The following is a 27918-nucleotide window of genomic DNA, read 5'->3' on the forward strand; positions in this document are numbered from 1 at the left end:
CCTGCTAGAGAACCTGAGGGGGACCAAGAGGCAGCCTGTAGTAACTAAACCCCAGCATCTGGAATAACCTGCTAGAGAACCTGAGGGGGACGAAACTGGATTTTTTTTATAAAAACGACACATTTGTAGCTTTGCATTTCCTTAAGGTGCTTTTTAGTCGTTCGGCTCTCACTCGTCTCACCATCAGTCTTCCTCTTCTTGTTGTTCTTGCGGCTCTTCTTGCTCTGATTGGTTGAAGGCTGCTGTTGCCATTCGCCCGCCGCCGGATCACTACCGTCGTCTCCCGCCTCCGACCCCGCCTCTTCCTGGATCGGACTCATGCTCGACGAATCAGACCCAGACCTACAGGGAACAGCAACCAATCACAGGCTTAGCTTCCAACAACGAACACAAGTACTGGAGTCACGTGTTCAACTGTACACATCTTTACTTACTGAGTTTTCAGCCAGCCTTCTGACGTCCTGCTGTCCACTACTCCTGCATACGTCCGTACACACACCCCTAGAGACAGACCACAGATCAGATCCACACCCCCCCCCTAGAGACAGACCACAGATCAGATCCACACCCCCCCCCCTAGAGACACCACAGATCAGATCCACACCCCCCCCCCTAGAGACAACACAGACCAGATCCACATCCCCCTAGAGACAACACAGACCAGATCCACACCCCCCTAGAGACAACACAGACCAGATCCACACCCCCCTAGAGACAACACAGACCAGATCCACACCCCCCTAGAGACAACACAGACCAGATCCACACCCCCCTAGAAACAACACAGACCAGATCCACACCCCCCTAGAAACACAGACCAGATCCACACCCCCCTAGAGACACAGACCAGATCCACACCCCCCTAGAGACACAGACCAGATCCACACCCCCCTAGAGACACAGACCAGATCCACACCCCCCTAGAGACACAGACCAGATCCACACCCCCCTAGAGACAACACAGACCAGATCCACACCCCCCTAGAGACAACACAGACCACATCAGACCTACACACCCCTAGAGACAACACAGACCACATCAGACCTACACACCCCTAGAGACAACACAGACCACATCAGACCTACACACCCCTAGAGACAACACAGACCACAGATCAGACCTACACACCCCTAGAGACAATAGCACAGACCACAGATCAGACCTACACACCCCTAGAGACAATAGCACAGACCACAGATCAGACCTACACACCCCTAGAGACAATAGCACAGACCACAGATCAGACCTACACACCCCTAGAGACAATAGCACAGACCACAGATCAGACCTACACACCCCTAGAGACAATAGCACAGACCACAGATCAGACCTACACACCCCTAGAGACAACAACACAGACCACATCAGACCTACACACCCCTAGAGACAACACAGACCACATCATACCTACACACCCCTAGAGACAACACAGACCACATCAGACCTACACACCCCTAGAGATAACAGACCACAGATCAGACCTACACACCCCTAGAGACAACAGCACAGACCACAGATCAGACCTACACACCCCTAGAGACAACATCAGATCCACACACCCCTAGAGACAACAGCACAGACCACAGATCAGACCCACACACCCCTAGAGACAACACAGACCACAGATCAGATCCACACACCCCTAGAGACAACACAGACCACAGATCAGATCCACACACCCCTAGAGACAACACAGACCACAGATCAGATCCACACACAACTAGAGACAGACCACAGATCAGATCCACACACCCCTAGAGACAACACAGACCACAGATCAGATCCACACACCCCTAGAGACAACACAGATCAGATCCACACACCCCTAGAGACAACACAGATCAGATCCACACACCCCTAGAGACAACACAGATCAGATCCACACACCCCTAGAGACAACACAGATCAGATCCACACACCCCTAGAGACAACACAGATCAGATCCACACACCCCTAGAGACAACACAGACCAGATCCACACACCCCTAGAGACAACACAGATCAGATCCACAGACCCCTAGAGACAACACAGATCAGATCCACACACCCCTAGAGACAACACAGATCAGATCCACACACCCCTAGAGACACCACAGATCAGATCCACACACCCCTAGAGACACCACAGATCAGATCCACACACCCCTAGAGACAACACAGATCAGATCCACACACCCCTAGAGACAACACAGATCAGATCCACACACCCCTAGAGACAACACAGATCAGATCCACACACCCCTAGAGACAACACAGATCAGATCCACACACCCCTAGAGACAACACAGACCAGATCCACACACCCCTAGAGACAACACAGATCAGATCCACACACCCCTAGAGACAACACAGACCACAGATCAGATCCACACACCCCTAAAGACAACACAGACCACAGATCAGATCCACACACCCCTAGAGACAACACAAACCACAGATCAGATCCACACACCCCTAGAGACAACACAGACCACAGATCAGATCCACACACCCCTAGAGACAACACAGACCACAGATCAGATCCACACACCCCTAGAGACAACACAGACCACAGATCAGATCCACACACCCCTAGAGACAACACAGACCACAGATCAGATCCACACACCCCTAGAGACAACACAGACCACAGATCAGATCCACACACCCCTAGAGACAACACAGACCACATCAGACCTACACACCCCTAGAGACAACACAGACCACATCATACCTACACACCCCTAAAGACAACACAGACCACAGATCAGATCCACACACCCCTAGAGACAACACAAACCACAGATCAGATCCACACACCCCTAGAGACAACACAGACCACAGATCAGATCCACACACCCCTAGAGACAACACAGACCACAGATCAGATCCACACACCCCTAGAGACAACACAGACCACAGATCAGATCCACACACCCCTAGAGACAACAGACCACATCCACACACCCCTAGAGACAACAGACCACATCAGATCTACACACCCCTAGAGACAACACAGACCACAGATCAGATCCACACACCCCTAGAGACAACACAGACCACAGATCAGATCCACACACCCCTAGAGACAACACAGACCACAGATCAGACCCACACACCCCTAGAGACAACACAGACCACAGATCAGATCCACACACCCCTAGAGACAACAGACCACATCCACACACCCCTAGAGACAACAGACCACATCAGATCTACACACCCCTAGAGACAACACAGACCACAGATCAGATCCACACACCCCTAGAGACAACACAGACCACAGATCAGATCCACACACCCCTAGAGACAACACAGACCACAGATCAGACCCACACACCCCTAGAGACAACACAGACCACAGATCAGATCCACACACCCCTAGAGACAACACAGACCACAGATCAGATCCACACACCCCTAGAGACAACAGACCACAGTTCAGATCCACACACCCCTAGAGACAACACAGACCACAGATCAGATCCACACACCCCTAGAGACAACACAGACCACAGATCAGATCCACACACCCCTAGAGACAACACAGACCACAGACCAGATCCACACACCCCTAGAGACAACACAGACCACAGATCAGATCCACACACCCCTAGAGACAACACAGACCACAGATCAGATCCACACACCCCTAGAGACAACACAGACCACAGATCAGATCCACACACCCCTAGAGACAACACAGACCACATCAGATCTACACACCCCTAGAGACAACACAGACCACAGATCAGATCAGGTGTTTTCATTTAAACATTTTGTTCCTGATTTGTACTCTGGTGGTGAATATATACACTTAGTTACTGCCCGTCTTCTAGCAGGGGAGTGTGTGTGTGTCCTTACTGCCCGTCTTCTAGCAGGGGAGTGTGTGTGTGTCCTTACTGCCCGTCTTCTAGCAGGGGAGTGTGTGTGTGTCCTTACTGTCTGTCTTCTAGCAGGGGAGTGTGTGTGTGTCCTTACTGTCTGTCTTCTAGCAGGGGAGTGTGTGTGTGTCCTTACTGCCCGTCTTCTAGCAGGGGAGTGTGTGTGTGTCCTTACTGCCCGTCTTCTAGCAGGGGAGTGTGTGTGTGTCCTTACTGCCCGTCTTCTAGCAGGGGAGTGTGTGTGTCCTTACTGCCCCTCTTCGAGCAGAGGAGTGTGTGTGTGTCCTTACTGTCTGTCTTCTAGCAGGGGAGTGTGTGTGTGTCCTTACTGTCTGTCTTCTAGCAGGGGAGTGTGTGTGTGTCCTTACTGTCTGTCTTCTAGCAGGGGAGTGTGTGTGTGTCCTTACTGTCTGTCTTCTAGCAGGGGAGTGTGTGTGTGTGTCCTTAACGTTGGTCCTGATCTTCTTGCTGCCTGTGTCGGAGTGTGTGTGTGTATGTCCTCACCGTCTGTCCTGATCTTCTTGCTGCCCGTGTCGGAGTGTGTGTGTGCCCTTACCGTCGGTCCTGATCTTCTTGCTGCCCGTGTCGGAGTGTGTGTGAGAGTGTGTGTAGCCACTCCATCCGTCAGCGTGTGATCTCTGAGCCTCTCCCTCCGTGGGCTGCTCCTCCTGGATCGGACTGACGCAGCGTTTCCCCAACGACGGCCTGACGCCCACAACACACGGACCGGCCGTCACATTTAAAACATCAACCTGCCTTAGAGACTCCATGGTGACCTGGTGGAACATCCTTAACTTCTCTTAATAAGAGAACAGGGACATTTTAACGGTGACCTGGTGGAACATCCTTAACTTCTCTTAATAAGAGAACAGGGACATTTTAACGGTGACCTGGTGGAACATCCTTAACTTCTCTTAATAAGAGAACAGGGACATTTTAAATGACAAGACGCCTTTCAACCCTCTTCCATTAAAAGTCCATCGAATGAAGTGTGTGTGTGTGTCTCAGTGTGTGTGTGTGTGTGTGTGTGTCTCTCAGTGTGTGTGTGTGTGTGTGTGTGTGTCTCAGTGTGTGTGTGTCTCAGTGTGTGTGTGTGTGTCTCAGTGTGTGTGTCTCAGTGTGTGTGTCTCAGTGTGTGTGTGTGTGTCTCAGTGTGTCAGTGTGTGTGTGTATGTCTCAGTGTGTCTCAGTGTGTGTGTGTGTGTCTCAGTGTGTGTCTCAGTGTGTGTGTGTCTCAGTGTGTGAAAGGCGTGTACCTGTTGTGACCGTAGCTGTAGCCAGTAGGACCAGCACCAACTGTAGAGGGGGAGGTGTAGTGCGGTTTAACCCAGCCGTCCTCGTCCCAGGACTGGGTAGAATGGCCCTGGCTCTCCCTGACCTGCTGCCTGCCCTGGATATACTCAGCATACGTCTGGATACGGTAGCTCTCCGCATAGCGACTGGTGTTCATCGCTGGACACGCAGAGGAGGGAACGGGAGTCGGGGTCAGAGTTAATATAAACTGTGACTCATTTACATGTTCAGTTGCTTTCTAGGGAACGGGAGTCGGGGTCAGAGTTAATATAAACTGTGACTCATTTACATGTTCAGTTGCTTTCTAGGGAACGGGAGTCGGGGTCAGAGTTAATATAAACTGTGACTCATTTACATGTTCAGTTGCTTTCTAGGGAACGGGAGTCGGGGTCAGAGTTAATATAAACTGTGACTCATTTACATGTTCAGTTGCTTTCTAGGGAACGGGAGTCGGGGTCAGAGTTAATATAAACTGTGACTCATTTACATGTTCAGTTGCTTTCTAGGGAACGGGAGTCGGGGTCAGAGTTAATATAAACTGTGACTCATTTACATGTTCAGTTGCTTTCTAGGGAACGGGAGTCGGGGTCAGAGTTAATATAAACTGTGACTCATTTACATGTTCAGTTGCTTTCTAGGGAGCGGGAGTCGGGGTCAGAATTAATATAAACTGACTCATTTACATGTTCAGTTGCTTTCTAGGGAACGGGAGTCGGGGTCAGAATTAATATAAACTGACTCATTTACATGTTCAGTTGCTTTCTAGGGAACGGGAGTCGGGGTCAGAATAAATATAAACTGACTCATTTACATGTTCAGTTGCTTTCTAGGGAGCGGGAGTCGGGGTCAGAATAAATATAAACTGACTCATTTACATGTTCAGTTGCTTTCTAGGGAGCGGGAGTCGGGTCAGAATAAAGATGTAGAACATTGGAGGTGCTGCTGGCCCGGTACTCCCATCAGAGGAGGGAACGGGAGTCGGGGTCAGAATAAAGATGCAGAACATTGGAGGTGCTGCTGGCCCGGTACTCCCATCAGAGGAGGGAACGGGAGTCGGGGTCAGAATAAAGATGCAGAACATTGGAGGTGCTGCTGGCCCGGTACTCCCATCAGAGGAGGGAACGGGAGTCGGGGTCAGAATAAAGATGTAGAACATTGGAGGTGCTGCTGGCCCGGTACTCCCATCAGAGGAGGGAACGGGAGTCGGGTCAGAATAAAGATGTAGAAGATGTGAGGTGCTGCTGGCCCGGTACTCCCATCAGAGGAGGGAACGGGAGTCGGGGTCAGAATAAAGATGTAGAAGATGTGAGGTGCTGCTGGCCCGGTACTCCCATCAGAGGAGGGAACGGGAGTCGGGGTCAGAATAAAGATGTAGAACATTGGAGGTGCTGCTGGCCCGGTACTCCCATCAGAGGAGGGAACGGGAGTCGGGGTCAGAATAAAGATGTAGAACATTGGAGGTGCTGCTGGCCCGGTACTCCCATCAGAGGAGGGAACGGGAGTCGGGGTCAGAATAAAGATGTAGAAGATGTGAGGTGCCGCTGGCCCGGTACTCCCATCAGAGGAGGGAACGGGAGTCGGGTCAGAATAAAGATGTAGAACATTGGAGGTGCTGCTGGCCCGGTACTCCCATCAGAGGAGGGAACGGGAGTCGGGTCAGAATAAAGATGTAGAACATTGGAGGTGCTGCTGGCCCGGTACTCCCATCAGAGGAGGGAACGGGAGTCGGGGTCAGAATAAAGATGCAGAACATTGGAGGTGCTGCTGGCCCGGTACTCCCATCAGAGGAGGGAACGGGAGTCGGGTCAGAATAAAGATGCAGAACATTGGAGGTGCTGCTGGCCCGGTACTCCCATCAGAGGAGGGAACGGGAGTCGGGGTCAGAATAAAGATGTAGAAGATGTGAGGTGCTGCTGGCCCGGTACTCCCATCAGAGGAGGGAACGGGAGTCGGGGTCAGAATAAAGATGTAGAAGATGTGAGGTGCTGCTGGCCCGGTACTCCCATCAGAGGAGGGAACGGGAGTCGGGTCAGAATAAAGATGCAGAACATTGGAGGTGCTGCTGGCCCGGTACTCCCATCAGAGGAGGGAACGGGAGTCGGGGTCAGAATAAAGATGTAGAAGATGTGAGGTGCTGCTGGCCCGGTACTCCCATCAGAGGAGGGAACGGGAGTCGGGTCAGAATAAAGATGTAGAACATTGGAGGTGCTGCTGGCCCGGTACTCCCATCAGAGGAGGGAACGGGAGTCGGGTCAGAATAAAGATGTAGAACATTGGAGGTGCTGCTGGCCCGGTACTCCCATCAGAGGAGGGAACGGGAGTCGGGTCAGAATAAAGATGTAGAACATTGGAGGTGCTGCTGGCCCGGTACTCCCATCAGAGGAGGGAACGGGAGTCGGGTCAGAATAAAGATGTAGAACATTGGAGGTGCTGCTGGCCCGGTACTCCCATCAGAGGAGGGAACGGGAGTCGGGGTCAGAATAAAGATGTAGAACATTGGAGGTGCTGCTGGCCCGGTACTCCCATCAGAGGAGGGAACGGGAGTCGGGTCAGAATAAAGATGTAGAACATTGGAGGTGCTGCTGGCCCGGTACTCCCATCAGAGGAGGGAACGGGAGTCGGGGTCAGAATAAAGATGCAGAACATTGGAGGTGCTGCTGGCCCGGTACTCCCATCAGAGGAGGGAACGGGAGTCGGGGTCAAAATAAAGATGCAGAACATTGGAGGTGCTGCTGGCCCGGTACTCCCATCAGAGGAGGGAACGGGAGTCGGGTCAGAATAAAGATGTAGAACATTGGAGGTGCTGCTGGCCCGGTACTCCCATCAGAGGAGGGAACGGGAGTCGGGGTCAGAATAAAGATGTAGAACATTGGAGGTGCTGCTGGCCCGGTACTCCCATCAGAGGAGGGAACGGGAGTCGGGGTCAGAATAAAGATGTAGCACATTGGAGGTGCTGCTGGCCCGGTACTCCCATCAGAGGAGGGAACGGGAGTCGGGGTCAGAATAAAGATGCAGAACATTGGAGGTGCTGCTGGCCCGGTACTCCCATCAGAGGAGGGAACGGGAGTCGGGTCAGAATAAAGATGCAGAACATTGGAGGTGCTGCTGGCCCGGTACTCCCATCAGAGGAGGGAACGGGAGTCGGGTCAGAATAAAGATGTAGAACATTGGAGGTGCTGCTGGCCCGGTACTCCCATCAGAGGAGGGAACGGGAGTCGGGGTCAGAATAAAGATGTAGAACATTGGAGGTGCTGCTGGCCCGGTACTCCCATCATGTGAGCTCCGGCCCAAGTCCAGTACTGGTCTCTGGGTCAAACGTGGCGCACTATATAGGGAACAGGGCCGGTCTCTGGGTCAAACGTGGCGCACTATATAGGGAACAGGGCCGGTCTCTGGGTCAAACGTAGCGCACTATATAGGGAACAGGGCTGGTCTCTGGGTCAAACGTAGTGCACTATATAGGGAACAGGGCTGGTCTCTGGGTCAAACGTAGCGCAGGGAACAGGGCCGGTCTCTGGGTCAAACGTAGCGCACTATATAGGGAACAGGGCTGGTCTCTGGGTCAAACGTAGCGCAGGGAACAGGGCCGGTCTCTGGGTCAAACGTAGCGCATTATATAGGGAACAGGGCCGGTCTCTGGGTCAAACGTAGCGCACTATATAGGGAACAGGACTGGTCTCTGGGTCAAACGTAGCGCACTATATAGGGAACAGGGCTGGTCTCTGGGTCAAACTTAGCGCAGGGAACAGGGCCGGTCTCTGGGTCAAACGTAGCGCATTATATAGGGAACAGGGCCGGTCTCTGGGTCAAACGTAGCGCACTATATAGGGAACAGGACTGGTCTCTGGGTCAAATGTAGCGCACTATATAGGGAACAGGACTGGTCTCTGGGTCAAACGTAGCGCACTATATAGGGAACAGGGCTGGTCTCTGGGTCAAACGTAGCGCAGGGAAGAGGCTTATGGATAGGCCAGTACTCACCGATCTGAACCTGGTCCGTCTGACTCAGAGATACAAACGCTGACGTGTCATCAATCCACGACACCTGGATGTTACCTAGGAGACATGCAGGAAGACATGGGAATTAAAAAGGTTTCCTGGTGACCTGGCCCAGTCGGCAGTGACCTGGCCCAGTCGGCAGTGACCTGGCCCAGTCGGCAGTGACCTGGCCCAGTCGGCAGTGATATAGATTATCATCATCATCATATTATGTGTTGGGTCTTACCAAAGGCACTGAACAGCTGGTAGAGGTCACTGGTCTTCCACTCCTTAGGGAAGGTGACGTACAGAACATGATCCCTCTTGGGCTGGACTGTAGAGGAGAAGGGAAGGGGGGAGACAGAGGGCGAGAGACAGGGGGAGGAGATAAAGAGGGGAACAAGGAACGTTCTCAGTCACCACTGACCAATGGTTTGTGTACATCATTACCACGGCCTATTTCTATATGCCATCTTTAATAAATCCTCTCCATTTTCTTTTCGCTGCCGACTATATGCAGACGAGGTATTGTCTAATACTGCTGTGCTGTAGGATATTGAACTACTAATAATACTGTGCTGTACAGTATATAGTATCACACTGAACTACTAATAATACTGTGCTGTACAGTATATAGTATCACATTGAACTACTACTAATACTGTGCTGTACAGTATATAGTATCACACTGAACTACTAATAATACTGTGCTGTACAGTATATAGTATCACACTGAACTACTAATAATACTGTGCTGTACAGTATATAGTATCACATTGAACTACTACTAATACTGTGCTGTACAGTATATAGTATCACACTGAACTACTAATAATACTGTGCTGTACAGTATATAGTATCACATTGAACTACTACTAATACTGTGCTGTACAGTATATAGTATCACACTGAACTACTAATAATACTGTGTTGTACAGTATATAGTATCACACTGAACTACTAATAATACTGTGCTGTACAGTATATAGTATCACATTGAACTACTACTAATACTGTGCTGTACAGTATATAGTATCACACTGAACTACTAATAATACTGTGTTGTACAGTATATAGTATCACACTGAACTACTAATAATACTGTGCTGTACAGTATATAGTATCACATTGAACTACTACTAATACTGTGCTGTACAGTATATAGTATCACACTGAACTACTACTAATACTGTGCTGTACAGTATATAGTATCACACTGAACTACTAATAATACTGTGTTGTACAGTATATAGTATATTGACCTACTACTAATACTACTGCGTTGTACAGTATCACATTGAACTACTACTAATACTGTGTTGTACAGTATATATTATCACATTGAACTACTAATACTGCGTTGTACAGTATCATATTGAACTACTAATAATACTACTGTGTTGTACAGTATATAGTATCCCATTGAACTACTACTAATACTGCGTTGTACAGTATCATATTAAACTACTAATACTGTGTTGTACAGTTTATAGCATCATATTAAACTACTAATACTGTGTTGTACAGTATACAGTATCATATTAAACTACTAATACTGTGTTGTACAGTATACAGTATCCCATTGAACTACTCACGGTCTGGTCCGCTGATGTTGAGGTAGGGAATATCTATGATCCTCATCAGGAACAGTCTGGCGAAAACACGAGACGTCAACGAAGCATTATAACGCTTCATACAGCTGACAGATGCTTTATAACTACACTAAGACATGCTGAGGTAGGGGATATACACACCAGTCCCCCGTAGGAGAGGTAAAAGAAACTGAAGGGGAGAGAACCAAGATCTTACTTGTTGACGAAGGGTTGGATGAGTTTCGATTGGGATGGGATGTGGGCTCTGGGGGGAGTCAGGAAAGTACCTGAGAAGGAAAGAGAAAGTATTTAATAGATTGAGAAACAGCCACGATGACCAGACGCACATCACAGCAGCTACTGCTGTAGTCTACACGGCATCATAGAGATTCAAAGCTGTCCATGGAACTGTTCCCCCAGTCCGTTTTCACTAACGGTGGGCGGTAGTGTTACCACGGAGATGGCCTTTTCCTCAACTCCCGCCTCCTCTCACGCCTCCTTTTGAAAAAAGGTCAGAGGTCAAAATCGAGGAGAGGCAGCGATGAGGGAACGTGGATGGAAATGAGTCCTCCAGTAGCACCACACGAGGCGAATGACGTTCACAAGGGGTGGATCTCAAAAGAAAAATGTATATTTGTGATGAAAACAAATTAGGTTGCGCAAGACTTTTTATAGATAAAAACAATAAGTAGCATGTTGTTTTTAAGTGAGTACATGCGCGTCTCCGACGACAACACCTGACTCAAAAAGCTGTGGTGGCAGATCAACTCCTCCATGAAGGACTTAGGGTAGGATACAGTTGACTATCCTCAATGAAAAAGGTGGCTGACATCTGACATCAATTGACATCTTTGACCACAGGAGGAGAGAAAGGAGAGCAGACTTTTGGCCAGCGCCACAGGCCAGCAGTACCCAGTGTAGAAGGCAGTACCCAGTGTAGAAGGCAGTACCCAGTGTAGAAGGCAGTACCCATAGCAGCATACAGTGTAAAAGGCAGTACGCAGGTAAAAGGCAGTACCCATAGCAGTATACAGTGTAAAAGGCAGTACGCAGTGTAAAAGGCAGTACCCATAGCAGTACGCAGTGTAAAAGGCAGTACCCATAGCAGTACGCAGTGTAAAAGGCAGTACCCATAGCAGTACGCAGTGTAAAAGGCAGTACCCATAGCAGTACGCAGTGTAAAAGGCAGTACCCATAGCAGTACGCAGTGTAAAAGGCAGTACCCATAGCAGTACACAGTGTAAAAGGCAGTACCCATAGCAGTACACAGTGTAAAAGGCAGTACCCATAGCAGTACACAGTGTAAAAGGCAGTACCCATAGCAGTACACAGTGTAAAAGGCAGTACCCATAGCAGTACACAGTGTAAAAGGCAGTACACAGTGTAAAAGGCAGTACCCATAGCAGTACACAGTGTAAAAGGCAGTACCCATAGCAGTACACAGTGTAAAAGGCAGTACCCATAGCAGTACACAGTGTAAAAGGCAGTACCCATAGCAGTACACAGTGTAAAAGGCAGTACCCATAGCAGTACACAGTGTAAAAGGCAGTACCCATAGCAGTACACAGTGTAAAAGGCAGTACCCATAGCAGTACACAGTGTAAAAGGCAGTACCCATAGCAGTACACAGTGTAAAAGGCAGTACCCATAGCAGTACACAGTGTAAAAGGCAGTACCCATAGCAGTACACAGTGTAAAAGGCAGTACCCATAGCAGTACACAGTGTAAAAGGCAGTACCCATAGCAGTACACAGTGTAAAAGGCAGTACCCATAGCAGTACACAGTGTAAAAGGCAGTACCCATAGCAGTACACAGTGTAAAAGGCAGTACCCATAGCAGTATACAGTGTAGAAGGCAGTACCTAGGTAGTATACAGTGTAGAAGGCAGTACCTAGGTAGTATACAGTGTAGAAGGCAGTACCTAGGTAGTATACAGTGTAGAAGGCAGTACCTAGGTAGTATACAGTGTAGAAGGCAGTACCTAGGTAGTATACAGTGTAGAAGGCAGTACCTAGGTAGTTGGCCATGGAGATGAAGCAGAGACCGGTGATGAAGGCATCGTAGCCCGCCTCGTGGAGCTGTTCCTGGGCTGTATCGTAGCTGGGGAACCCCTCTGCCGTCACTGGGCCACGGAGGAAAGAAGCAGGGATAAATCAGACACTACATTAGCCATGGATGAGACCTGTCCTATTCTACTGTAATCAGACACTACATTAGCCATGGATGAGACCTGTCCTATTCTACTGTAATCAGACACTACATTAGCCATGGATGAGACCTGTCCTATTCTACTGTAATCAGACACTACATTAGCCATGGATGAGACCTGTCCTATTCTACTGTAATCAGACACTACATTAACCATGGATGAGACCTGTCCTATTCTACTGTAATCAGACACTACATTAGCCATGGATGAGACCTGTCCTATTCTACTGTTATCAGACACTACATTAGCCATGGACGGTGACCTGTCCTATTCTACTGTAATCAGACACTACATTAGCCATGGATGAGACCTGTCCTATTCTACTGTTATCAGACACTACATTAGCCATGGACGGTGACCTGTCCTATTCTACTGTAATCAGACACTACATTAACCATGGATGAGACCTGTCCTATTCTGTAATCAGACACTACATTAGTCATGGATGAGACCTGTCCTATTCTACTGACTGCGTAGGTATATAAATTAAATCCGTGACAATAACACGAAAAATACGGCACGACAGAATCTGCAGAACAGTAAGTGCACACTTCCAACAACTAAACAAGTTCAAGACGAGCAGTCATTTGAGTAATTACATTTCAGCGAGACAACGCAAAGGCGAAATCCATTAAAGCCAAGATAATGGGATTCATGATGTGCTACTTGCTATGGGCGTCACGACCGACATTTGGACCAGCGATGTCGACCCGCTGTGCTGTCAGACTCAGCATGCTCATGGGGATGACGAGGATTTCCGACTGAGCAAAGCCGTATCGCTCAAGAATGTGCTGGTTCTCATACCGCTGCTGCCATTTTAATGTCATTTGAGAAGATGTTTGAAACATGAACACCCTCCTAGCTCCATTCAAACAACTGACTGGAGAAATAAGCTCATCACCTGTGTCTGCAGCAGACGTGATACCCTCTGTCATGGCATTGAAGCGCCTGCTCAACAAAACTGCCCACACAGACCGTGGGGTTAACTTGGAAAAGTACTCGAGGCTGTGAACAAGCGATTCGGTGGCATTCTCTCTGAGCCTCTTTACTGTGTTGCCACCATGCTCGATGCTAGGTACTTCGATGCAGACAGGAAACGGGGTTTACGTGAAATGTTACATACACAGCTGGACAAGATGGAAAGCTCTTTATTTCTTTTCGACTTGCGGTAACGATCCGTGGTTCGACATCGATAGTTGTTTAGCAGTTCAAAAATGTCGGAAACATCAACTTACATGAGCGACAGCATGGTCAAGCAACTGTTTGTTACATACACAAATATTTGTGGACATCAGACAGATGTTGCTGTCCGGTTTTGTGATGAAACAGAAAAGGTGTGTTTGAATTAATTCTGCCACCGTCTTGTCTCGGCCTACACAGCACGGTGGCGACGCATATGAACTAACAGGTTATAGAGCAAACAAAGCCATTATCACGAGTCAGGGTTTTTTTCCCCCCATGAGCTTGGCCTTATTTATATTACACCATATTAGCGGTCATTCATATTCCATTCACCCTGTTCAATGTAACAGCGATAGGTCAAGGCTACGACATGATACTCAAATGGTCCCTGTACCCATCATGATGTTGCTACAACCTAGCCTATGAATAAAAGTTTACAACTTAGGTGCAACACAGGTCGAGATAAACATTTGAGGTGACCGTGACACATTCAATACCGCCTTGCACACTCTTGCCTGCATCGATGCTGATATAGGGTGTAATCATTAGTCCAAGTTGCAAACGAGAGTTTCTATTGGACAAATTCAGGTATATTGTAACCCCGTTTTGCTCCATTTGCTTCAGTTTAAGAAAAGTTAAACAGAATCCGCTAAATGAATACACCCCTTATCACGTGTTGACTTTCATAGCAGTCACGTTGTTTTTCCTTCTCACATCGACCGTCTCCTCCTCTCACCTTATCCCTTCGCTTGTGGACTTCAATGCACAACACATGCGCGGTGTGTGACCAGGCGACAACAACAAAAACTTCCAAGCCATACCATATAACCGCTACACAAGGACTTCGTCGTCGTCACCATATTAGCTAAAGTAACGTCATAGTCAACACAGCCAATAGAACGAGCGCGTTAGTAAACCTGCTACAATCATGCAGTAACGATACAGTGTACAGCCAAGTAAGCAGTTTAGCACTTACATTGGCGGGCCCAAGTGGCAAATAAATTAGTAAAACCAAAAGTTTACCTTGACTTGGAATAGTTCCAGTGTTATGTTTGAAAGTCCTAGCCAGCTAGCTAGCATATCATCCCTCTATTTGAGCAGCGCGTTTCAGTAGGCTAAAACTAGGTAACTGCATTCGCTAGCTACGTGAGTAAAACTGAAAATAGTTCATCTCTAGCTTCTTTATTTTGGAAGAAATTACTTTGTTCATAAATGTTCAACTATTGCATCTCTCTCTTTGAGTCAACGATTCCCCGCAGTGCTAGCTAGCTGTAGCTTCTACTTTCACTACTAGATTCTGACGTTCTCTGATCCTTTGATTGGATGGACAACATGCCAGTTCAGTTCATACATGAGCTCTGATTGGTTGGAGGACGTCCTCTGGATGTTGTCATAATTACTGTGCAAGTCTATGGTAGGGATGAGAACCATAAGCCAAAAACCATGAAGCAAACCGTGCACCCCTCAAACCGTGCACCCCCCAAACCGTGCACCCATTGGGGTCCCGAGGATTGAGTTTGGGAAATGCTAACACGGGTTGGTTTTATGTTTCATTATTATCTGGCTCTGCTTTCCCCATTGATTTTGTCCACACACTGCTACTGCTTGCGACACCAATATCTAATGACTATAAAAACGTAGATGTTTGTTAGTATACGGTCCCATACAATAATCTGTACTACTAAAACAAAAAGTGTCCCCACTGCAGTCACTTCCCCGACGTTGAATACCACTGCATCACAGTATCTACACAGGTCCTATAGATCAAATGGTTCAACCTCGGTTAAAATACCAAGTATAATTTCCTCTGTCCGGAGTACACCCGAAGTACTCCCTCTTGCATTTTAACAGTAAGCCTATGGTATTAGGAGTCTTCTCAAGCACCCCATGTGGACAGGTCTAGTACCGCCAGGGGCTCCTAGTACCCCTGGTTGAGAACCACTGCTGTAGAATCTTGTCCTCGACTATAGACAATATGAGGTTGAGTAAGTTAGAATTTTGTACACAAAACGTACCACCATTTCTATTATGTTCAAAGCTATACGATTTAGTTCATGTGATGTAGTTATTTTTGTTAGATTAGCTTCTGAAATAACTTCCTGTTCCTTAAACGTGGCGTAGTCGTCATGTTCTCTTACCAACTTTAGGAGATTTGAAGGGGCTCTCTTTCAGCTGTTTCTGCAGCTCTGCTAGAGACGTGATGTTGATCAACTCCTAGAAGGGTTCAAATAACAAAAGGCACAATGAATATTCTTCAGACTTCCACAGGGGGTTTCATGACATCCTTTTTTTGTTGTTGTTAATTTACCCTTTTTCCTCCCCAATTTCATGGTATCCAATTGTTAGTAGCTACTATCTTGTCTCATCGCTACAACTCCCGTACGGGCTCGGGAAAGACGAAGGTCGAAAGTCATGCATCCTCCGATACACAACCGAACCATGCCGCACTGCTTCTTAACACAGCGGGCATCCAACCCGGAAGCCAGCCGCACCAATGTGTCGGAGGAAACACTGTGTACCTGGCGACCTTGGTTAGCGTGCACTGCACCCGGCCCGCCACAGGAGTCGCTGGTGCGCGATGAGACAAGGATATCCCTACCGGCCAAACCCTCCCTAACCCGGACGCCGCTAGGCCAATTGTGCGTCGCCCCAAGGACCTTCCCGTTCGCGGCCGGTTGCGACAGAGCCTGGGCGCGAACCCAGAGTCTCTGGTGGCACAGCCCTGAACCACTGCACCACCCGGGAGGCTATGACATCCTTTAACCTGACATCTAAATAGTGGAAATAGTATTACCTTGAAAGGTTGCGTAGTGGCCATGAGCTTGGTGTCCAACAGCCTGAGGAAACAATAGAGAAGATACTTGGTCCGTTGGTTAGAGGGGAACATCTGTCCAAAAGCACCAGATATACACACGCATTGAGGGGGAGGGGGCGCCGCATTGAGGGGGAGCAGAGCTCCTGGGTGAAAAACCTGGTGGGTTAAGGGCCTTGCACAACGGCAGGAGATGGTACAAGGGATCAGAGCAGCAGTCTTCCAGCTGCCAGTTCATTCCCGTGTGTCGCCGGCTCTTCCAGCTGCTGGTCCCCCTCTCCAACCTCTGGGCTACTGGAGAGGTTTCTAGATTAACAGCGCCCCAGATAAATAGATTGACTCCCAGAGAGGTTAGGTCAAAGTAGTGGTAAGCCTTGTCGGAGCCAGAACAGCCCATAGAGATATAGTAGCAGTATGTATTTACCTGGGGAAGACCCACTGAAACCCTGACACAGCAGAATGTATTTACCTGGGGAAGACCCACTGAAACCCTGACACAGCAGAATGTATTTACCTGGGGAAGACCCACCGAAACCCTGACACAGCAGAATGTATTTACCCTGGGGAAGACCCACTGAAACCCTGACACAGCAGAATGTATTTACCTGGGGAAGACCCACTGAAACCCTGACACAGCAGAATGTATTTACCTGGGGAAGACACACTGAAACCCTGACACAGCAGAATGTATTTACCTGGGGAAGACCCACTGAAACCCTGACACAGCAGAATGTATTTACCTGGGGAAGACCCACTGAAACCCTGACACAGCAGAATGTATATACCTGGGGAAGACCCACCGAAACCCTGACACAGCAGAATGTATTTACCTGGGGAAGACCCACTGAAACCCTGACCCAGCAGAATGTATTTACCCTGGGGAAGACCCACTGAAACCCTGACACAGCAGAATGTATTTACCTGGGGGAGACCCACTGAAACCCTGACACAGCAGAATGTATTTACCTGGGGAAGACCCACTGAAACCCTGACACAGCAGAATGTATTTACCTGGGGAAGACACACTGAAACCCTGACACAGCAGAATGTATTTACCTGGGGAAGACCCACTGAAACCCTGACACAGCAGAATGTATTTACCTGGGGAAGACCCACTGAAACCCTGACACAGCAGAATGTATTTACCTGGGGAAGACCCACTGAAACCCTGACACAGCAGAATGTATTTACCTGGGGAAGACCCACCGAAACCCTGACACAGCAGAATGTATTTACCCTGGGGAAGACCCACTGAAACCCTGACACAGCAGAATGTATTTACCTGGGGAAGACCCACTGAAACCCTGACACAGCAGAATGTATTTACCTGGGGAAGACCCACTGAAACCCTGACACAGCAGAATGTATTTACCTGGGGAAGACCCACTGAAACCCTGACACAGCAGAATGTATTTACCTGGGGAAGACCCACCGAAACCCTGACACAGCAGAATGTATTTACCTGGGGAAGACACACTGAAACCCTGACACAGCAGAATGTATTTACCTGGGGAAGACCCACTGAAACCCTGACACAGCAGAATGTATTTACCTGGGGAAGACCCACTGAAACCCTGACACAGCAGAATGTATTTACCTGGGGAAGACCCACTGAAACCCTGACACAGCAGAATGTATTTACCTGGGGAAGACCCACCGAAACCCTGACACAGCAGAATGTATTTACCCTGGGGAAGACCCACTGAAACCCTGACACAGCAGAATGTATTTACCTGGGGAAGACCCACTGAAACCCTGACACAGCAGAATGTATTTACCTGGGGAAGACCCACTGAAACCCTGACACAGCAGAATGTATTTACCTGGGGAAGACCCACTGAAACCCTGACACAGCAGAATGTATTTACCTGGGGAAGACCCACTGAAACCCTGACACAGCAGAATGTATTTACCTGGGGAAGACACACTGAGTGACTTCTTTAAAGTCATTCAGGTCCTGTGGGGAAGAAAGAAAAGACTGTCAAATAGAAAATAAACAAGGTTCCTCTAAACCACTGTGTTTGCGACCTCATTCCGTCAGTAGAATATAACTGGTTATTCTTTAAAAGTGCTTTCCTCACAATCTTTAATAAGCATGCACCGTAAAAAAAAAAATAGAACCTGGAACAGATATAGCCCTTGATTCACTCCAGACCTGACTGCCCTTAACCAGCACAAAAGCATCCTGTGGCGTACTGCATTAGCATTGAATAGACCCTGCGATATGCAACTTCTCAGGGAAGTTAGGAACCAATATACACAGGCAGTCAGAAAAGCAAAGGCTAGCTTTTTCAAACAGAAATTTGCATCCTGCAACATGAACTCCAAAAAGTTCTGGGACACTAAAGTCCATGGAGAATAAGAGCACCTCCTCCCAGATGCCCACTGCACTGAGGCTAGAAAACATTGTCACCACCTATAAATCCGCGATAATTTAGAATTTCAATAAGCATTTTTCAACAATTCTTGGACCGACTCTTCTCTGTATACATCAATGATGTCGCTCTTGCTGCTGGTGATTCTCTGATCCACCTCTACGCAGACGACACCATTCTGTATACTTCTGGCCCTTCTTTGGACACTTAACAAACCTCCAGACGAGCTTCAATGCCATACAACTCTGCTTCAGTGGCCTCCAACTGCTCTTAATGCAAGTAAACCTAAATGCATGCTCTTCAACCGATCGCTACCAGCATCTGCCCGCCCATCCAGCATCACTACTCTGGACTATTCTAACATCTACAAATATCTAGGTGTCTGGTTAAACCGTTAACTCTCCTTCTAGACTCACAAAATGAAATCTAGAATCTGCTTCCTATTACGCAACAAAGCATCCTTCACTCATGCTGCCAAACATACCCTCGTAAAACTGACTATCCTACCGATCCTCGACTTCGGCGATGCCACTTACAAAATAGCCTCCAACACTCTACTCAACAAATTGGATGCAGTCTATCACAGTGCCATCCGTTTTGTGCCCCCCAGTATCTCTACTTGCACATTCATCTTCTGCACATCTATCACTCCAGTGTTTAATTGCTAAATCATTTCACCACTACGGCTTATTTATTGCCTTAACTCCATTATCTTACCTCATTTGCATACACTGTATATAGACTTTTCTATTGTGTCATTGACTATATGCTTTTTTATCCCATGTGTAACTGTTTGTCACACTGCTTTGCTTCGTCTTGGCCAGGTCTCAGTTGTAAATGAGAACTTGTTCTCAACTAGCCTACCTGGTTAAATAAAGGTGTTCTCAACTAGCCTACCTGGTTAAATAAAGGTGTTCTCAACTGGCCTACCTGGTTAAATAAAGGTGAAATTGAAAAAAAAATATATATAAAAATAAACCACTGTGTTCATATATAAAATGGTGCGTGTTTTGTACCTCTGGCAGTACGCAGTAGAACTGATGGATGGTGTGCATGACGTCCAGCAGCATGTTGTGGCCAACCACCAACTTTCCCTGGGTTGGAGAGAGGGGGGAAAGAGATGAGTCCCATCCTAAAAAGGTATAGCGCCCAAAGAGAGATCAAGGAGAACTCACTCAACTACAATATTCCTTATAGTTTCAGTGGTGGATTGCAAAGGCAGTTGGGCATATACTGGTACATCGTAACGTAACAAAAGACACAGATTAAAACGAAACCATTTGATACCAGGTTGTCAGGGTAACTCACAGATTTGGAGATGGCGTGTATGACCCTGGAGAATCCCACAGCGTCATTCAGCTCCTCCTGGAAGGATTGACGAGGGTCACGTTCAGTAGGAAACACAGCAAAACATCGCAAAGAAACTACAAAGGAATGTCTCTTATTGGACAAGTAATCTCCCGGATTCAAGACGTTGCAAAGAAACTACAAAGGAATGTCTCTTATTGGACAAGTAATCTCCCGGATTCAAGACGTTGCAAAGAAACTACAAAGGAATGTCTCTTATTGGACAAGTAATCTCCCGGATTCAAGACGTTGCAAAGAAACTACAAAGGAATGTCTCTTATTGGACAAGTAATCTCCCGGATTCAAGACGTTGCAAAGAAACTACAAAGGAATGTCTCTTATTGGACAAGTAATCTCCCGGATTCAAGACGTTGCAAAGAAACTACAAAGGAATGTCTCTTATTGGACAAGTAATCTCCCGGATTCAAGACGTTGCAAAGAAACTACAAAGGAATGTCTCTTATTGGACAAGTAATCTCCCGGATTCAAGACGTTGCAAAGAAACTACAAAGGAATGTCTCTTATTGGACAAGTAATCTCCCGGATTCAAGACGTTGCAAAGAAACTACAAAGGAATGTCTCTTATTGGACAAGTAATCTCCCGGATTCAAGACGTTGCAAAGAAACTACAAAGGAATGTCTCTTATTGGACAAGTAATCTCCCGGATTCAAGACGTTGCAAAGAAACTACAAAGGAATGTCTCTTATTGGACAAGTAATCTCCCGGATTCAAGACGTTGCAAAGAAACTACAAAGGAATGTCTCTTATTGGACAAGTAATCTCCCGGATTCAAGACGTTGCAAAGAAACTACAAAGGAATGTCTCTTATTGGACAAGTAATCTCCCGGATTCAAGACGTTGCAAAGAAACTACAAAGGAATGTCTCTTATTGGACAAGTAATCTCCCGGATTCAAGACGTTGCAAAGAAACTACAAAGGAATGTCTCTTATTGGACAAGTAATCTCCCGGATTCAAGACGTTGCAAAGAAACTACAAAGGAATGTCTCTTATTGGACAAGTAATCTCCCGGATTCAAGACGTTGCAAAGAAACTACAAAGGAATGTCTCTTATTGGACAAGTAATCTCCCGGATTCAAGACGTTGCCTCCTGATCGTGTTTCTTTAGGGAGAAAATTCAACTGGTCGTGTCATTCTGGAGTTACTGTGTTTAAACTGCTTCCATCTAGAACACCACAGGGAGGAATGTTCTGGAATGTTGGGTTTGCTTTTTTTATATAGAAAAAACGGTAGAAGGAACGTCACCTGTTCTCTCTCCTGTTTCTGCCGCTCCCTCCTCTTCCGCTCCTCGTCGTCCACCTTGCTGATCTGGATGTAGCGCTCTTTCTGAAACCCCATTATATCATCACATAAATACACCCGTCTATTAATGTACATCAACACACACCTACTGACTGGAGACAATCCCACAGCATCACTCACACCTACTGACTGGAGACAAATCCCACAGCATCACATAATACACCCGTCTATTAATGTACATCAACACACACCTACTGACTGGAGACAAATCCCACAGCATCACATAATACACCCGTCTATTAATGTACATCAACACACACCTACTGACTGGAGACAATCCCACAGCATCACTCACACCTACTGACCGGAGACAATCCCACAGCATCACTCACACCTACTGACTGGAGACAATCCCACAGCATCATTCACACCTACTGACTGGAGACAGTCCCACAGCATCACTCACACCTACTGACTGGAGACAATCCCACAGCATCACTCACACCTACTGACTGGAGACAATCCCACAGCATCACTCACACCTACTGACTGGAGACAGTCCCACAGCATCACTCACACCTACTGACTGGAGACAATCCCACAGCATCACTCACACCTACTGACTGGAGACAATCCCACAGCATCACTCACACCTACTGACTGGAGACAATCCCACAGCATCACTCACACCTACTGACTGGAGACAATCCCACAGCATCACTCACACCTACTGACCGGAGACAATCCCACAGCATCACATAATACACCCGTCTATTAATGTACATCAACACACACCTACTGACTGGAGACAGTCCCACAGTCAGACTAGAACACCGGCAAGGGGGGGGGGGGGGGGGGTCAGTTAAGAACTAATTATTATTTTACAATGACGGCCTACCCCTCCCCTAACCCGGTTGATGCTGGGCCAATTGTGCGCTGCCCTACGGGACTCTTGATCACAGCCTGTTGTGATACAGCCCGGGATCGAACCAGGGTCTGTAGTGACGTCTAGCACTTCAATGTAGTGCTTTAAATCGCTGCGCCATTCGGAGCCTTATTCCTAGTATAAAGGTCTTAATGATTAGTTGAATCAGCGGTTTAAGGCACTGCATGGAAAGTGCTAGAGGCGTCACTACAGACCCTGGTTCGATCCCGGGCTGTATCACAACCGGCCGTGATCACGAGACCCGTAAGGGCTCTGGAATAGATCAAATACATGGACTGGCTGGGGGTGCTCCCCGAGGAGAGGTTTGAGAACCACTGATCTAGCTGGCAGACTGACCTTCTCTGTCTCCAAGGTCTCCACATGAAGACCCTTTGGGAACCTATAGGAGAGTAGATCAACATTATCCTTCTATAAAGACATGTCATCTCTGTACAATATACACACTCAGTACTAGAACTATATAAACATTTTATTATAAACATTAACTGTCCCTAAGCAGCGTTAAAACTACAGTAATAAACCCTAATTCATCCGTTTTAGAAATAGCAGAATGGTAACAATTCAAAAAGTGGATTTTATTCATCGCCCTGTGTTCTTGGGATGTGGATTTCATTCATCTCCCTGTGTTCTTGGGATGTGGATTTCATTCATCTCCCTGTGTTCTTGGGGATGTGGATTTCATTCATCTCCCTGTGTTCTTGGGATGGAACACTGAATCATATCTGCAGAGTTCTAGAACATTGCTGCTCTTGAAGGACAGAACGTACTTACTTGGAGTTGAGAGTCTGGTAGATCAGCTTCCTCTGAAACCTGGAGTGGAGCAGAGAACAGAACAGGGGGAATGGAGGTTTTAAATAAACAAAACACTGGTAAATATTGCTGGGGGGGTAAAGCCCTTTGAGACTGAAATAAAAGTGTTGTATAAATGCACATTTCTCTCTCTCACACACACACGTTTGTTTACCCAGTGCAGGGCTCCAGGTCCACAGTCTTCTCTGAGGTAGTGAACAGAGATTCCACCTTCTCTCTGCAAGGGACAAGAGGCAGGAGGAAGACTTAACAAAACGACGACAGGGATGCATTCTGGGCTGGAGCTGAATGGTCATGTCTGGACTGTTACCATGGATTTCTGCTCCGCTAGACATAAATCAGTACCATGTGACTTCACCGTGGACCGTAGGACGGGTTCCGCGCTGAGGCTGTAACACCCGTTTGGATGAGTTTAAGCCATGCCTTATATGAAGGAGGATCTGGTGTCAGCAGGTGGCTAGGGAGGGAAAGGGGCGGTAGGAGGAACTAGTGTCAGAGGGTCGCTGGGGAGGGAGGGGGCAGTAGGAGGATCTAGTGTCAGAGGGTCGCTAGGGAGGGGCGGCTGGAGGAACTAGTGTCAGAGGGTGGCTAGGGAGGGAAAGGGGAGGTAGGAGGAACTGGTGTCAGAGGGTGGCTAGGGAGGGAAAGGGGAGGTAGGAGGAACTGGTGTCAGAGGGTGGCTAGGGAAGGAAAGGGGTGGTAGGATGAACTGGTGTCAGAGGGTGGCTAGGTAGGGAAAGGGGTGGTAGGAGGAACTAGTGTCAGCAGTTGGCTAGGGAGGGAAAGGGGAGGTAGGAGGATCTAGTGTCAGAGGGTGGCTAGGGAAGGAAAGGGGTGGTAGGAGGAACTGGTGTCAGAGGGTGGCTAGGGAGGGAAAGGGGTGGTAGGAGGATCTAGTGTCAGAGGGTGGCTAGGGAGGGAAAGGGGTGGTAGGAGGATCTAGTGTCAGAGGGTGGCTAGGGAGGGAAAGGGGTGGTAGGAGGAACTGGTGTCAGAGGGTGGCTAGGTAGGGAAAGGGGTGGTAGGAGGATCTAGTGTCAGCAGTTGGCTAGGGAGGGAAAGGGGAGGTAGGAGGATCTAGTGTCAGAGGGTGGCTAGGGAAGGAAAGGGGTGGTAGGAGGAACTGGTGTCAGAGGGTGGCTAGGGAGGGAAAGGTGTGGTAGGAGGATCTAGTGTCAGAGGGTGGCTAGGGAGGGAAAGGGGTGGTAGGAGGATCTAGTGTCAGAGGGTGGCTAGGGAGGGAAAGGGGTGGTAGGAGGAACTGGTGTCAGAGGGTGGCTAGGGAGGGAAAGGCGAGGTAGGAGGATCTAGTGTCAGAAGGTGGCTAGGGAGGGAAAGGGGAGGTAGGAGGAACTGGTGTCAGAGGGTGGCTAGGGAGGGAAAGGGGCTAGGGGCAGCTGGAGGAACTGGTGTCAGCAGGTGGCTAGGGAGGGAAAGGGGTGGTAGGAGGATCTAGTGTCAGAGGGTGGCTAGAGAGGGAAAGGGGAGGTAGGAGGATCTAGTGTCAGCAGGTGGCTAGGGAGGGAAAGGGGCGGTAGGAGGAACTGGTGTCAGAGGGTGGCTAGGGAGGGAAAGGGGTGGTAGGAGGATCTAGTGTCAGAGGGTGGCTAGGGAGGGAAAGGGGAGGTAGGAGGATCTAGTGTCAGAGGGTGGCTAGGGAAGGAAAGGGGTGGTAGGAGGAACTGGTGTCAGAGGGTGGCTAGGGAGGGAAAGGGGCTAGGGGCAGCTGGAGGAACTGGTGTCAGAAGGTGGCTAGGGAGGGAAAGGGGTGGTAGGAGGAACTGGTGTCAGAGGGTGGCTAGGGAGGGAAAGGGGCTAGGGGCAGCTGGAGGAACTGGTGTCAGCAGGTGGCTAGGGAGGGAAGGGGCTAGTGGTGGTAGGAGGAACTAGTGTCAGCAGTTGGCTAGGGAGGGAAAGGGGAGGTAGGAGGATCTAGTGTCAGAGGGTGGCTAGGGGAGGAAAGGGGTGGTAGGAGGAACTGGTGTCAGAGGGTGGCTAGGGAGGGAAAGGGGCTAGGGGCAGCTGGAGGAACTGGTGTCAGCAGGTGGCTAGGGAGGGAAAGGGGTGGTAGGAGGATCTAGTGTCAGAGGGTGGCTAGGGAGGGAAAGGGGAGGTAGGAGGATCTAGTGTCAGCAGGTGGCTAGGGAGGGAAAGGGGCGGTAGGAGGAACTGGTGTCAAGAGGGTGGCTAGGGAGGGAAAGGGGTGGTAGGAGGATCTAGTGTCAGAGGGTCGCTAGGGAGAGAAAGGGGCGGTAGGAGGAACTGGTGTCAGAGGGTGGCTAGGGAGGGAAAGGGGAGGTAGGAGGATCTAGTGTCAGAGGGTGGCTAGGGAAGGAAAGGGGTGGTAGGAGGAACTGGTGTCAGAGGGTGGCTAGGGAGGGAAAGGGGCTAGTAGCGGTAGGAGGAACAAGTGTCAGAGGGTCGCTAGGGAGGGAAAGGGGTGGTAGGAGGAACTAGTGTCAGAGGGTGGCTAGGGAGGGAAAGGGGCAGCAGGAGGAACTGGTGACCGCAGGTGGCTAGGGAGGGAAGGGGCTAGTGGTGGTAGGAGGAACTGGTGTCAGAAGGTGGCTAGGGAGGGAAAGGGGTGGTAGGAGGAACTAGTGTCAGAGGGTGGCTAGGGAGGGAAAGGGGCAGCAGGAGGAACTGGTGACCGCAGGTGGCTAGGGAGGGAAGGGGCTAGTGGTGGTAGGAGGAACTGGTGTCAGAAGGTGGCTAGGGAGGGAAAGGGGTGGCTGGAGGATCTGGTGTCAGCAGGAGGGAAAGGGGCAGATTTGGGACCAGGCTGTCATCTCTCTCACCACATGCAACTACAGTCTAAAGTTGTAACTAGAAATGGGAGTCAGGTTTAAACTTACACCACCCGCCTGATGTACTCCCTGTGCTCCTCGGGGATGCTGCCGGGGCCTTTGTTTGAGTTGGGGGAGATGTAGGAGGGGTTTCCTGATCCGTTACTCTGACTCCGCCTCTCCTCATACTGCTCCCGCAGCTGCACTTCCTCTTCCTGGTTCAGGTACGGGATCCCTAAGGGCAACCAGAAAAGGAGGCGGGGTTAGATGGCAGAGTGTTGGTTATTTTAAATCAATCACTTAGTCATCTTTATTGACCTAGTTGGAATTCCTAGAGCATCCAGAACAGAGGGGTTAGCTAGAGTAGCTTCAATCCATCAATCGATGTATTGTCCTAGTTGGAATTCCTAGAGCATCCAGAACAGAGGGGTTAGCTAGAGTAGCTTCAATCCATCAATCGATTTATTGTCCTAGTTGGAATTCCTAGAGCATCCAGAACAGAGGGGTTAGCTAGAGTTTGCTTCAATCCATCAACCGATTTATTGTCCTAGTTGGGATTTCTACGGCAACCAGACAGAATGCCACCTACCGTGACGGAACACTTTGTTGAAGTCAAAACCCTGACTGGCCAGGAAGTCAATGCTGGAACTCTGAAATAACAAAACACAGACATATTTACCAAAGCACCACCAGGGGCAACATGGGTCCTGTTCTCCAGGGATGGAAAGGAAGCAAACGGGCTGAAACGGGGAGTGACGACCTAAACCTGTCCAATCAAATCACGTGTATTTACATAACGGGCTGAAACGGGGAGTGACGACCTAAACCTGTCCAATCAAATCACGTGTATTTACATAACGGGCTGAAACGTGATTTGATTGGACAGGTTTAGGTCGTCACTCCCCATGTATTTATAAAGCCCTTCTTACATCAGCTGATATCTCAAAGTGCTGTACAGAAACTCAGCCTTAAAAACCCCCCAAACAGCAAGCGATGCAGGTTGTCGAAGCACCAATAAGAAATGCTTGTACCACCCGGATAAAAGAAGACAGACCAACGGTTTTCTAACCTGGCAGATGAACTTGGTGTCTGGGGAGGTTCTGTTGAATGGCTTTGGGAATATATAAAAATTAAAAGTCTTGATGACGTACCTGTGGGGACAAAAACACCAGGAGAGAAAGAACAGCAGGTCAGGTAGGTTAAACATTCCTATAGCCTGCATAGAGATCACATATAGCTAGCTGACTTAGACTTTCTATTTAACACTATATGAGCTGGTCCCAGATCAGAATTTCAGACAACCCGTTTGTTATGACAGTGTAACAACACAGCAGAGAAGAGTTGGATAAATCACTAACTGATCTGGGGTCAGGTCACGGGTCCTATGCGTCAAGCTTAAGAGGGCCGATATAGGATCAGGTCCATATGGAGTCTCATTCAGAACAATCAGAAAGGCTAAAA

The 27918-nt window shown here is 48.5% G+C and overlaps 1 protein-coding gene across 7 annotated transcripts in view; it reads right to left on the bottom strand.

Annotated features, from left to right (window-relative positions):
* LOC110485357 (poly(A)-specific ribonuclease (deadenylation nuclease)) overlaps positions 1 to 27918 on the bottom strand; it is a 46912-nt gene that overhangs the window by 4620 nt on the left and 14374 nt on the right. For 6 of the 7 annotated variants that reach the window (XM_036948508.1, XM_036948512.1, XM_036948509.1 and 3 more), the window contains exons 5-25: positions 27527 to 27608; positions 27047 to 27107; positions 26527 to 26692; positions 23826 to 23888; positions 23633 to 23671; positions 23198 to 23240; positions 21919 to 21999; positions 20615 to 20671; positions 20323 to 20400; positions 18845 to 18888; positions 16914 to 16956; positions 16258 to 16333; positions 12740 to 12850; positions 10945 to 11014; positions 10731 to 10786; positions 9383 to 9469; positions 9139 to 9213; positions 5121 to 5316; positions 4421 to 4569; positions 435 to 501; positions 182 to 342 (exon numbers count right to left, since the gene is read on the bottom strand). In XM_036948508.1, coding sequence (XP_036804403.1) covers positions 182 to 342; positions 435 to 501; positions 4421 to 4569; positions 5121 to 5316; positions 9139 to 9213; positions 9383 to 9469; positions 10731 to 10786; positions 10945 to 11014; positions 12740 to 12850; positions 16258 to 16333; positions 16914 to 16956; positions 18845 to 18888; positions 20323 to 20400; positions 20615 to 20671; positions 21919 to 21999; positions 23198 to 23240; positions 23633 to 23671; positions 23826 to 23888; positions 26527 to 26692; positions 27047 to 27107; positions 27527 to 27608 — 1805 coding nt within the window. Of the gene's footprint in view, positions 1 to 181; positions 343 to 434; positions 502 to 4368; positions 4570 to 5120; positions 5317 to 9138; positions 9214 to 9382; positions 9470 to 10730; positions 10787 to 10944; positions 11015 to 12739; positions 12851 to 16257; positions 16334 to 16913; positions 16957 to 18844; positions 18889 to 20322; positions 20401 to 20614; positions 20672 to 21918; positions 22000 to 23197; positions 23241 to 23632; positions 23672 to 23825; positions 23889 to 26526; positions 26693 to 27046; positions 27108 to 27526; positions 27609 to 27918 lie in introns of those variants that run through there. The other variant, XM_036948511.1, reaches the window with a different exon arrangement.

Source organism: Oncorhynchus mykiss, chromosome 17 (assembly GCF_013265735.2).
Source record: "Oncorhynchus mykiss isolate Arlee chromosome 17, USDA_OmykA_1.1, whole genome shotgun sequence".
NCBI classification, from domain to species: Eukaryota; Metazoa; Chordata; class Actinopteri; order Salmoniformes; family Salmonidae; genus Oncorhynchus; species Oncorhynchus mykiss.